This window comes from Mirounga angustirostris, unplaced genomic scaffold (assembly GCF_029215605.1).
Source record: "Mirounga angustirostris isolate CCGP_5_RB_7025 unplaced genomic scaffold, mMirAng1.0.hap1 SCAF_1, whole genome shotgun sequence".
NCBI classification, from domain to species: Eukaryota; Metazoa; Chordata; class Mammalia; order Carnivora; family Phocidae; genus Mirounga; species Mirounga angustirostris.
In genome coordinates, this window is record NW_026991709.1 from 75,798,601 (window position 1) to 75,812,100 (window position 13,500).

At 37.3% G+C, this 13,500-nt stretch overlaps 1 protein-coding gene across 3 annotated transcripts in view; it reads right to left on the minus strand.

The window, feature by feature from the left end:
- Positions 1–3,782: 3,782 nt before the first annotated feature.
- Positions 3,783–13,500, minus strand: part of IL1RAP (interleukin 1 receptor accessory protein) — a 125,186-nt gene continuing 115,468 nt past the window's right edge. For all 3 annotated transcript variants that reach the window (XM_045903156.3, XM_045903155.3, XM_054504273.2), the window contains 3 exons: positions 10,175–10,318; positions 8,497–8,640; positions 3,783–6,000 (listed from right to left, as the gene is read on the minus strand). In XM_045903156.3, the coding sequence (XP_045759112.1) occupies positions 5,633–6,000; positions 8,497–8,640; positions 10,175–10,318 (656 nt within the window). In that variant the 3' untranslated portion in view covers positions 3,783–5,632. The remainder of the gene's footprint in view (positions 6,001–8,496; positions 8,641–10,174; positions 10,319–13,500) is intronic.

Consider the following 13,500-nt stretch of genomic DNA (forward strand, 5'->3'; position numbering starts at 1 on the left):
GGTGGTCTTAGATCTGATATCTTCAAATGTTTAAAATATTTCACAACTGTTTTGACCTCACTGTATTTTCTTCTCATTTTTAAATTTAGATCAACTTTAGAATTTTTATCTTATTCCTTAGAAGACATGGTATCAAGTCTCTTCCCCCACTTTTATCATTTTCCTCTGAATAATCATCAGTTTATATATATACCTCCTGAGAGTCATATCTTGAAATGGACTGAACACAATGCTCCAGACAGCCTGACCAGCAAAGAGCAATAGGGAATTACCATCTCTTAAGAACCACACAGTTATATCTCTTGATTCTTAAAATTTTTGGACACAACATCAGATAGTTCATAGTATTGATTTTGTTATCAACTAAAATATCCTTTTTTTCATGTATATGTGTGAAGAATTGGACTACGAATCATTTAAAGGGGTAACAACATAGACAATGGGCAGGAATCAATTAGTTTAAGACTTCTGACAAAGCATTAACTTTTAATAGTTACTGAGGTGGGTTTATCCAGAGATTCCAATGGAAAGTCCCTGAGATAAATGTGGTTCTTAGCTCATCATGAGATTTAAGGGATTAAACAATGTGATTTTCTGAAGGAAAGAATTTCCAAATGTATAAATCACAGCCATTGACAATGCTGAAAACAGATGCTGCAGACAGACCATGAGGTTGAGTACCTACTCTTTTGGGGCCAGGGATGAAACAGTGATGGAGAGACTTTCTAGCCTGTGAAGACAAGCTGGAAGTTTGCAGTGAATTTGATCATTATGAATTTACAGAGAATAAAGGAGCTGTGCTCCTTACCAGATTAGTTCTTTCCAGTTAGTAAATTTAACATGAATTTGAAGGGTAATTGGAAGAGACATGTGCTCAATTTTTAAGACATTTTAACTAGTTTTGTCAAGAGTGTGAAGTAGTTTTAGAGAATTTTAATTTTGATCTTAAAAGATAAATCTAAATTTTCACTTATCTTCAAAGCCCGTGTGTGTGTGTGTGTGTGTGTGTGTGTTTTGGAAACTCCTTTGTCCCAGTCCTACTGAGAATTTGTGTAGCTGCCTTTCATAAACCTGAGAATGTAAAAGTAGAAAATTTACTGCTTCTCCCATCTCATGAGAAATACGATATAACCTTTAAGTAACATGGATGGATTTCAACAAAAGGAAATTTGTGCACTCAAATTGTGTGTGCATGCATGTGTGTGTACTGTGTGTTTTACTTCAAAATAGTCACATTAAGAAAATGTATGTTCTGTCCAATGGGGATATCACTGTTGAAAATAAAGTGCTATCCTAGATCCTCTAAAGAAAGATTGTTCTTTTTTTTTTAATTGGTACCCCATCCTGAAAATGTAAAATTTGCATTTGAAATAGGGCAATGCTAAAGAAACAGATAGGAGTGGTGGAATTCCGTAACATTGAGGAATGGATGGAGAAGATACTTATCACATGGGATATGGGCTATACCTGAAGGTCCTCACACAGTACTTTGAAAGAAGCTGCCTCCTTTATGGCATATTTTAATGTTTTTCATATTGTAAAAACTGCAGTTGAGGATGTGAATTGTTATTTTTTAATGCTGAAGGTTATTCGGAGAGGGAGTCATAAATTAGGTCATTTATTCTGTTGGGCTCAAAAAGGTAAGGTGTGGCTATATACTGATGAGACCAGATTTCTTGTGTGGTACTAAATTAATTTTGAATTCATGTTTTCTGATCTAGAATTCATCAACACTCTAGAATACTCCTGCCTTTAAAAGTCATAATCTCCCTGGAATTCATCTAAAAGAAAACTAGGACTGTAATTTTGTTCTCCAGGTAGATTATTGGTGTATGCAAGGGCAGCAAATGTCTCTCTCTCTCTCTCTCTCTCTTTCTTAAAACGTGAAGTGTAGTAAAAAAGGGAGGGGGAGGAGGTACCTAATTTGGAAGATGAATCTGAATTCAATTAGTTTCTCCATTTATTTCTGTTTTTATCTTAATATCTTTAAGTCTGAGTTCATCCATCTATAAAATGCATATAATAAGAATAAGCTTACAGGATTATTAAAAATTAAAAATACCTATATGTAAATGTCTACACATAGTAGACATTTGAATTAATCACTTTGGTTAAATCTAGTGAACACAATATTAAACTAAAGTAGGGCTAATGTTTATTGAATTTGAGTCAATTCTTCATGGTAACTTTAGAGAAGCACCTTAATATGTGGACTTATAAGTGAACAATAAATTTTAAAAATTCTATTTACTTTAAAATAGATGTGACTAAAAACACCAGAGCAACATTTAATCTCCTAGCCCATTGCTCTCTTTCTGCTGCCCTGTTATTCTTCCTCTGTCTGTCTCCATACACACAAAACCACACACACACACGCACACACAGGCACACATGGGCACGCGCGCACACACACACATACACCTGGCACACTAGAACAATTCATTTTATTTAAATAACTCTTTTATTCACATGTAAAGAAAATGTTCTTAATATAAAGTTCCCATTTTTCTCAGATTTCTCTCAGAAAGAGAATTTAACTAATGTAACTTCTAACATTTCTTTTTATGCATATCATTAATTCTTCTTATTCTCATTTCTTATGCCCAAAGATGAAAATAAAGACATAAAACACATGCACAAAATAAAATTCAAATCTGAAAATAAATGGTTTATTTTTAAAATAAACAAATTTACAAATCAAATGGAAAATGGAAAATACATTATGAATAAAATAAAAAAGATAATAAGATAATCTTAAAATATTAAAACCTATGGAAAGAAATGGATAATTAGCAAGTGGAGTGATGCTTTTTTTCCCAATACAATGGAGTGCTTGTTTATTAGAATCCTAGGGAATCACCTAAGTTACAATATAGAAGATAAATAAATTTTATATGATTGTGTAATTAGACACTTTATATGTCATGGTTCTTTGTTAACTTAATAAAGAAAATCTTTATATCATGTATGTAAAACCATTAAGGTTTTTTATTAAACATTAGAGACATAGTTGTTTAATATTATAGAGCGATTTCTCCTTGCTGTCAAAATTATATTTCCTCACCTCCTTCAAAAATTTTGTATCGGGTATCTTCTGGGACATAAAACAAACAAAAAAACCTTGAAACAAAATTCTCTGAGAATGAGACATATCATTTAGATGTGAGATGTTTTAGATTTTAGCATTTGGAAAAGTTCAATATCAAAGACCAGTAGATAAATAGGAAAAAGAATATCAAGAAGTTTCTAGGGGTACCCAAAATCATTTGGGATAAATATCGAATCCAAAAGTGCAAAAGAATGCAGCATTGGCAAGAGAATGGCCCCTTGTGATGGGACTGTTTCCCATTACCTAAAGCTCATGCAACTGATATTCAAAGCTTATCTGGAGTCAGCTCTCCTCTGGTCTTGATGAAGGGTTAACAGGAGGAGTAATTGTGGTTTGTAATAAAGAAAAGCATTAGTAAGACAAAACAAAAACAAAAACAAAACAGATCCAAGAATGACTCCATACCATAGTTTTACAGTCAAGAATTCATGAAGCTTTTCTTTTCTTCAATTTAAAATAATAACTCCACTATAGAGAAATGATTTATTAGGGACTTTACCACGGCTGAAGGACCCTTAAATGCAGGAGATAGTTTTAGAATTGGTTATCAACATCCATAATGCTGGGATAAGGGTTCCCTTAAATTATGAATTATGGTATTTCATAGGAAACTCAGGCTTGTTTATAGGTATTTTATTTTCCTTTTCTCTATTACTCAACAGTCCAAGTAGAGATTCATCTCCCTAGTAGTTGAACACTGAGATTACCATAGTTTAGTGTCTAAGAGTGTGTGCTTGTGACAGAGTAGATGATCAGTTAATGCCAGAGGACTGGTACTGCTCAGCAGTGACCATAGAAGCTCTGTGTCCAACAGATTCCACTGCACCCAGACCAAATGGGGCAGCAGTAAGCTATTTATACTAATTTAGGGAAGGCGAGAACTAGGAACTACTACTCTGTGAGCTGTGAATTTACAAATAATGTACAGAAAACACCGGCACAAAAGCATTACAGTAAAAACATAATTTAAAAACTGGATTAAGAGTTCCAGTGGTTTGTAATATTGTGCCAATAGCTATTTAAAGTCACATGCATGTGTACATAAGGGTGTGTGCATATATATATATGCACATATACATACATACATATACACATATATAATCCATGTGTGTGTGTATATATATATTATACAATGTAGATATATATACACATATAATTCATGGGTGTGTGCATATACGTATATATATGTGTGTGTATATATATATGTATGGATATATGTACACCGCAGGTATCCATCACTCTGTAAACTCTGGACTTAGTTTTCACTTTTCCAAGTCTTAAGAACGGTACAATCTTATTTAAAACGAAGTAAAACAAGTTTCAAGGAAGAGACTTTTCAGACTGACTTGTTTGGAGTGAGCATATTAACTGTACCAGGGAATAAAATATGGAAAATACTGGGTGGTCCAGTTAATTCTCTTAGAATATTAATGCTAAAAGCAACTTGCAAGGTCATTGAGTCTAACTGCCATATTTTACAGTGGAGAGTCAGAACAAGTGAGGAGAAATCACTTTCCTAATATTCACATTAGCAAGGCTAAGATGAAAAGACAAACACTACTGAACACCCTGTTCTGTGCTTTTCTCACAAGCCAGAAAATGCCCTAAAAGCATTTTGCTGTTATTTCACTCTCTCTTAGCACCATTAGAAGCTTCCTGTCAGACTGAACCATGTGTGGAGCCATCTGCAAACTCTAAATGGTTGATATGAGGTACAGTAGATAGGGAAGATGAAGTGACAAATACAGGTCGACCTACATATATCTAGCAGTTTACTGCAATAAAAAAAAATATATGGTATGTTTTTCAAGTTGACAAATATGACATCAGTGACTGAGATGGAGGGCACGAGGGATTTAGTAGGAGAAAATGCAGGCAAGCCCTTTCAAACCATCATAAGGAACACTTTCAGTTACACTGCTTCATAGAGTCCTGCGTGGGTGTCAGTCTGGCTGAGATGGGGCACTTCCCAGCAGAATGAGCAGAAGAGCTCATTGTCATCAGCTCAAATTAATTTGGGCACTGATTATCTGTTTAACCGACGAGTAAAAATACAAAGAAAATGACTTGGAAACTCATTAAGACCTTGTTAGCAAATGAGTTATCTTTAAGGGGTCTTGAAATCCAAGCAAAAGGCTGCCCCACACTGTTAAGATTATAAACAATGAGAGAGAAGAGGGAATAGAGATGTGGGAACAGGGACAGAGGATGCAGAAAGGGGAAATTCGCATCAACCAAGTCTGCCTGCGAAGAACATAGTGACATCAGACACTGGTGACAGACTGGTGGCAGGACCATTCTAAACCATAGTATTGCCTGAGGAAACAGACAATTGTATTAGTATTCTAATACCATAGTATTGCCTGAGGAACGACCAGTCATGCAGTCACCCTGAATACATCCCTGGGGGGAGGCTTCGACAGAATTCTTTTCTGTCTGTGAAACAAGAAATTGGGAATAAAGAAAGGGGACTCTTCCTTCCTGGAGTTCCCTTGGTTCTTTTTACCCCTTTCGTTGTCCCTTTCATACATTTTTCAAGGATGAATAGGAGAGACCCTGCTCGCCACTTCTAGACCACCTGGAACTTTTCTTCACTGGCATGGCCACCTGCAGCTGCTTCCAGAACCTGCCCTGTGGATACTTGGATTTCTCCCCTTTCCATTTAATGACCGTGAGCACCGTCTTAGCCCTCTTCAGCTCTTTCACCTTCGTCTCCTTCACCGCCTTGTACTGTACTAAAATGACGTTGATGTTGCCCCGAGAGGCCATGTTTTCTAGGCCAGCCTTGAGCTCCAGGAGGGCTTGGGTTCCCTGGAGCACGTAGTTGGGGCTTAGGACAACCAGGAGGCGTCTGCTTTTCTGAATGAAGCTCAAGGTCTCATCTGTGACAACTGAGAAAGAAAACACCATGGGGATTAGTGTTGGCCAAGAACTCCCCAAAAGCCTGGGGCTTGAGTGTAGTGTAGGGAATTGTAGGGAACTCAGGGTAACAGCCTGAGAACTGAGATGAAACTTTTACCAAGAACATTTGCAACAACTTAATCCTTACACCCACTCACTCTGTCCAATAAATGCCACACTCCTCCAAGATACTGAAAACCAGATGCCCATATTCCACCCACCCAAAAATTCCAAACAGGCATGAAGCCAAGTATACTTCTATAACCCTGGTCTTCAAAAGCATTACGAGAAATAGATGGGTTGTACAGATATCAATTTCTTCAAAACACATGGCATGCTGCAGCCTAGTCAGATCAGCTCCTGAGCCCTTTCTCCCCAACAATACCCATGTATTTACTCTCTAATGCCAGTGGCTACTCAAAAACATAATCTTTATAGAGGCAAAATCATGGAAATTCATTTCTCACTAACAGAGGAAAGCAAGAGTAGGAACATTCATTTTCTGAAAGTCCCTCTCTGTTGCCAGACTCCTACCCGACTCAGACTGGTATCACTATGTCCTTAGAATAGGAACTTAGAAAAGGCTAGCCCACTGAATGGCATTTTGGCTGGCATCACATTCTCAGCTCAGCTTTCTATTGTGCTCTCTGCTCTAGAGCCTAAATTAGTCCCTAGATCTTTCTCCTTAAACTCCTATCATTACTATGAAGACATGCGTTTCGGTAGGCTGCTAGCTGACGTGTCTGCCTTTGCTAACAGGCAAATGCTTTCTTCAGGTCAGAAAAGAAGAAGAAACAGGGAAAAAGGAAATTCAGTGTAATTTTATTCTGTTGTCAAAGGCTCTGGTTAGTTCCTGTCACTAAATTCTTGGGAACAATCCATCTCCTCAAGGTTGCTTGTCTAGGACTATATGATCCTTTACCTGGGGTTCCAATAGAAGTCAATTCCAGGGAATGCACTATTGTTGTGGGAAGCTATTTCATGCCTTAAAATACTCCCCTAAGCTGTCATTCTGCCCCTTCATCTTCACAGGTACAGAGGCAAAGGGGAAAGACTTGCAATTAAAATTCCATATGCGGCCTGGAGGAGAACCCAGGAATCAGTAATTATCTACTCCACGCAGTATTGCTGGAGGCAGACCGTGTGTAAGCATGGAAAGAGACCCAGAGGCAAAGAGGATGAAGAGCAGCAGGGAGAATGCAGATCACAAGGACTGACCATCAGAAGCAAGATGCAAGAGTAATTATGTAGAACTTGAAGTCTTCAAAGAATTATCAACCCCTATTGGAGGGTCATTGCTGTTATACTGTATGTCTTTATATAACTTTCACACTGTAATAAATATTTGTTGAATGGCAGAATGAATGAATAAATGGATGAATAAGTGACTTAGGATTTTAAGTCTTAAAATGAGTGGAATTTGTCCCTTAACTGTATAATCAAGTCATCATTTCCTGGCAAAATGATACTGTAGAACACTAGCATGATGGACTTCTAGGTAATGGCTAAGGAGATAAAATAAGTGGTCCAGCTAATTCAAAATGAAAATAAACATTTAAGTCTGTTTTGTATCTCCATTATCCATATGACATTTTTAAAACATCTGAAATGATGAACATAAACAGGATTGGAGGGAAGGAAAACTAGTTTGTTTTGCTGAGGAATAAACATATTACATGCATTTCAACAGCACAAAGTTCAACAGTGGGTTTAGGAATGCTATTAGGTATTTATTAAAACAGACTCAAATGGACCATCACTTTGTATGTTACCCGGTAGACTTGAAAATTTGAGATGCACTTTTATTATTCAGCAATTCAAGTTTCTAGAATATACTGGCCTTTTTAAAATATTAAACTACATCTCAAATGTATGAGCTGGTAGAAAGGAGGAAACAGACCCAAGAAAAGGGGGCGTTTAATAGCATAGGACTGCGAGAAAACAAAAGTGAGGAAAAGGAAATTAGCAAATGCCACAGGGAAATATTCTAATTATTATCAGTGAGTACTATAAAGAAAAACTCCATGCATTCTCTTCACAAACTCATTCTTAGTAAAATCAAGTAAACCTCAGTCTTCGTAAAAGTGTTGCTTAAACTCAATGTTTGCAAAAAAAAAAAAAAAATCCTAGGGAAATTAATGCAGGTTAGCTTAAACCTTCTAAAAATCTAAATGTGTGTAAGCAGAACATTTAAAACTGAGGTATTTAACAGAGTCCTAATCCACTGCGCATCCATACTTTTCTGACCTGGAGTTCTTAAGGCTTGCAAGGGGAACTATTTTAGTACCATAAATGGCACCTCAATAATCCACAATTTAGGAGGTAATTTTATTCCTAAAGAAGTCTCTATTACATCAAACAATTGGACGTTCAGTATCCAAAGATGCCAACACAGAACTCTGCCATGACTCTCACACATGACCCCAAACTGAGGATTCCCTTTGCCATGCAGGGTGGCGTCACTTGTACTCATGTGAAATACCTACTTCCCCCAGGTAGACTGTCACGGTCAAAGATGCACAGCTTGTATCCAAATTCATTCTCCAAAACTCCACGGAGGGTCAGTAACACAAACTCTTCTTCCTCAGCATTCCTTGCATAAGATACATAAATATCATATTCCTTCCCATCTAGCAAAAGGAAGAGAGATCCAATACAAATTAGAAAAGTTTCACCATCGTACTGCATTTTTTCTTAAATTGAACTTTTGCATATTTGACATTTTCACTTTTTTACATGTATGAATTATCTGACAGATTTCAGGGTGATTTCTCACTTGTGACAGGTCTCCAGGCAAAATGACTATTTTAAGGTGTAATTGCAAATTTTTTCCGATGTGTCTTCTACTCTCATATCGCTAAGTTTACTTTTTATAGTGGAAAATAAATGAGGTTTGGCTCATTCAACTATGAATTAACATAATCAGGATGCAAATAGTCAGTCATAGGTGCTGGCAATTAATACCATACTGAAAATTTATGGTTCCCGTCTTAGTTTGTCACTACTAATATATTAGAATTATGAATGGAGCAAAACTTTTAGAAAGCGTCTAAGTTATTTATACCTGAAAATAACTACAATTAAAAATATACTTAGATTCCATAAGCCCATCTTTCCCAAAGGTGCCTAATTATAAACATCACCTCTCAGTAAAAATACAGGTTCTTTGTCTCTTCTGCCACACTACGGAATGAAAATCTTTATGGGATGAGTCTAAGAATCAGGATGTTTAATTGTTCCTTTCTTGTCACCAGGCAAATTTGCTTCTAAAACTTCAATGTGCACTTGAATCATTTGGGAATATTGTTAAAATGTAGGTCCTCACTGAGAATAGGGGTTAGGCTTAAGATTTTCCTTTTAACAAGCTCCCGTGTGATGCTGATGTTGCTGGTGCCTGGACCACCCTTCAGTACAAAGAGTGTAAGCCTGCACTGTCCAGGTACGGCACACACAACTACACGTAGCTCTCGAACACTTGCAATGGAGCTGGGCGGAATGGAGATGTGCTTTCAGTTTAAAATATAACACATGCTAAATTATGAGATTTTGAAAACCAAAAAATAAGACTAAAATATCACCACTAGCTTTTAAATATGCATGATATCGGGGCGCCTGCGTGGCTCAGTTGGTTAAGCGACTGCCTTCGGCTCAGGTCATGATCCTGGAGTCCCGGGATCGAGTCCCGCATCGGGCTCCCTGCTCAGCAGGGAGTCTGCTTCTCCCTCTCCCGCCCCCCCCTCTTGTGCTCTCTCTCATTCTCGCTCTCTCAAATAAATAAATAAAATCTTTTAATAAATAAATAAATAAATAAATAAATATGCATGATATGCTAAGATAATAATATTTCAAATACACTGGGTTAAATAAGATATATTATTAAAGTAATTTTCACTTTCTTTTTACTTTTCCTACTGTGACCACTAGGAAATTTTATATTACATATGTGGCTTGCATTGTGTTTCTATTTGGACAGGCTAATCTAGACTAAACACATATTGAACCAAGAAAGCACAATAATATACATTAGAAGGATTTTTAATAGTAAGGGCTGAAACCAAAGATGGTTTGATTAAATCTCCCAGTTATTCTAGCTTTTATCAAGCCAACATGCTTTCTGAAAATGACAACAGAAGAAGGCATTTACATCACACTTGTATTACTCACCTAAAATGGTTTCATCTGTTCCAAAATGAGCCCGGTAAAATAAGACCATCTCCAGCCAGTAAACGTGGTAAACCACAATGAGAATCACTACCAGCAGGACCGTGCCTCCAAAACCACATGCTAATTCCACTGTGTATCTTGGAGCTATCAGTGGAGTGAACAACAAAGAAACAATCGATTTCTATGTGGTGATCACAGCGATCCCTCATCCTGCAAATAGCTGGGTAAACCAGGCAGCTGAGCCATGCACCTGACTTGTATGTGTGAACAAGCAGAGATAACATGATAGGCTTTAAGCACTATGTTTTAATGCCAGACCATGTCATATTTACCTTTTTGCTTCCAGCACCTGATGTAGGTGTTTTAAACTACTAGGCGAGTTGAATAGACTTTGATATTATATAAATACATATTAATGGTATATAAATGGTATATTAGTTATATATATACATTTTAGCAGTAGAAAGGATTTAGAAGGTCATCTCATTCAACTCGTGATCTGATACATGAATCTCCTCAAAAATATTTTTGAAAAGTGTGATTTCATCTTCTGTTTGTCCATCTCTTGGGATGGAATCCTTACTACTACCCAGACCAGACCGTGATACTGAGAGAAATTTAATTGTTGGAGCATTTGGGTTGTGAAAATCTTAATGTGTTTCCATTAGTCTTAATTACATCCTCCCGTCAGTGCCATATGGAAAAAAAATTTAATTTCCTTTCCTATAAATTTGGAAAAAAGCCTCAAAAATCTTATTTTCATTGGGCAGAAACAGAGGGTATCCACCAAATGCTGAGTATACTTGGGTTTGAAAGTATCTTCCCAGGCTTACAGCTCTAGGATACACATTCTGAAAGTTAACTTGCAATATCTAGTATGGACAGATTCCCACGTTATCTGCTCACTTTTATATGAGAGGCATTTTAGCAATTTCTTTGGAACTATCAGAAATAGAATGAGGTACTTCCTGACTTCCTAAAAACTAGAAATGTTTTAACTCAGCCCTGTAAAGAAGGTCTGTCATGACCAAACCACCAACCACCCTACTGGCTCATTTACCAGTACCTTCCCCTCAAAAATGTCAGGAAGATTTTGCTTCGTGTCTTTGCTCATGCTGGGACTTCTGGCGGAAAATAGTTCTTTCTTTTTCTTTAGTTTTTAAGTCTATGCTCAAATGTCATTATTTTGTATAAGCTTTCCTAGATTAAAACTCCTCTTGCAACCTGACATCTGCCTGGCAGAAATTCCTACTCTTCTCATTGTTTACAATTCTATTATAGCATTTGTATTCTATTGTAATTCGTCTGTAAGTCTGCTGCTCCCTCTCTCTCACTCCCCACTAAACTCTACATCTATAGTCTTCTAGGTAAGCCTATGTTTTCTTCAACCATCCTACCGCTAGAATACATAGGATCTCAATGAACGTTTCCAGATAGAACCATTCTGAAATATTTAAAAGAAATCTAGTACTATTATGCATCAACAACTTTATTTGGTTGCTTTATTAGCTTGTGATAATGAAGCCTAAGTGTTTGAAGAAGGAATAGAATATTTGGATCTGAAGAAGGAGTGGCTTAAATTATCTAATAGTTGATTTGACAGTTACTTATTAACATCTATTATTTGCCAGAAGCTGTTGGGGATACAATGGTAGATCAGACCAAAAGGGTTTCTGCCCTCTTAGGGTTAATATTCTAATGCAAGGAAATAAATAATAGGACAACTATTGCTAGGTAGTGATCGGTGTCATAAAGGAAATAAAGCAAGGTAATATGATGGGGGTGGGGGAACTGAGAGGCTGGACTGGGGCAGAAGAGGTATATCAGGTCGGGTAATGAGAAAAGGCTTTTTCGTCACCTGAACATTGTGTTAAGTGCTTGCCAAGGTGGGCACAGAGGAATTTTGTTCAAAGCTAGGATTGTTATCCAGGCTCTCTGACTCCAAAGTCCAAAGATCTTTGCAGAGCTCTGCCATGAAGCTTAATTACTGATCATATACTAGTGGAAAAATCCCTTTTGAAACAGGTATCTCTCCTAAGGTGAAAATGGTAAGCAGTCTGGAGCTGAGCCTGAAGTTCTCTAATTAAAGGGCAGATCTTAGAGTTTCAAGTTCATTATCCTAAACTCGGGACGCTAATCCTATCTCAGAGATAGCCCGGAACTCCACAGTGCAGAATTATTACCAGGTATTCTCGTGCTCGTTCCATGAATAATGGTGTTTAAAATAACAAAACTCCATCATTGAATGTCAAAAGCTATGTCAGTGCAATTGCTGAGAATTTACTAAGATCAATTTGGGTGGCTGGCATGAAAATTGCTGTGTTCTTGGTATTTCTGAGCACATGTTATGTTAACAGTACACTGGGGTAATTCCCACTGTCATCTTCATTATTTGCTCAGTTATTTTGGGTCCTTCTGGCTGGACATTTTGTAATAGGGAAGAAAAAAAAAAGAGGTCAGCGGATGCACTTACCTGAAATGGATTTAAGAAAAAATATCAATAGATATCTTGCCTAATGATCAAGAGATCAATTACCCTCATAAATTTCCCTCTGCCACATTCATTTTACTACTGCCTATTTTATTTTTAGTGTGGATTTTTACTTTGGTTTTGGGTCATTTAATGACATGGGTCATGTTTACAGATTGTATTTTGTGGGGGCCATCTTGATGACATCAAGTGGGTCTAATACTATTTCACTAATTGAACTCTTAAGATAAGTAATCCACAAGCCTGAATTTCTAAATGGCTTGAATCACATGCAGAAAATGTTCTAAAAAGCTTTCCTATAAAGCTTTGCTGGCTTGCAGGGAAAGGATGACCCTCAGCCCACATTTTCTGTCTGCCCCAGCTGGAACCTCCGTTGTTTTGGCATAAAGATTTTATTCTGATGCAATCCCAGACCAAAGGGTTTCCAATCAGGAAGGGGTGACGCAATTTGACCAAATTGCACTCCTAAACAGCTTCACTCTTTGATCTCACTTATAATTGATTTAGGATATAGCTAATTTTAGCCACTTGCTCTGCTGTTATTCCCTGAATCAGAATCCCCTCCACTCCTTTTCCAGTTCGACAGTAATAACGGGCTCCAAGGTCCCCATTTCCTGCTAACCACCCTGAGTTAAACCAATCCAGGACTTTAGCTCCAGTCTTTCTCCCTGTTTCAAGTTACTGGTCTACAATCTTGTTTCTTCTTGGGAACCTAACTTATTCTCTTCCTTTTCATTAGTTGGGGCCTTGCTATCCACAGGGGCTCTGAGCCCAACACCAGCTGCTTGACACTGGACTTCCAAGTATCTCCTGCCACAGAACCTGTGCCTGTTCT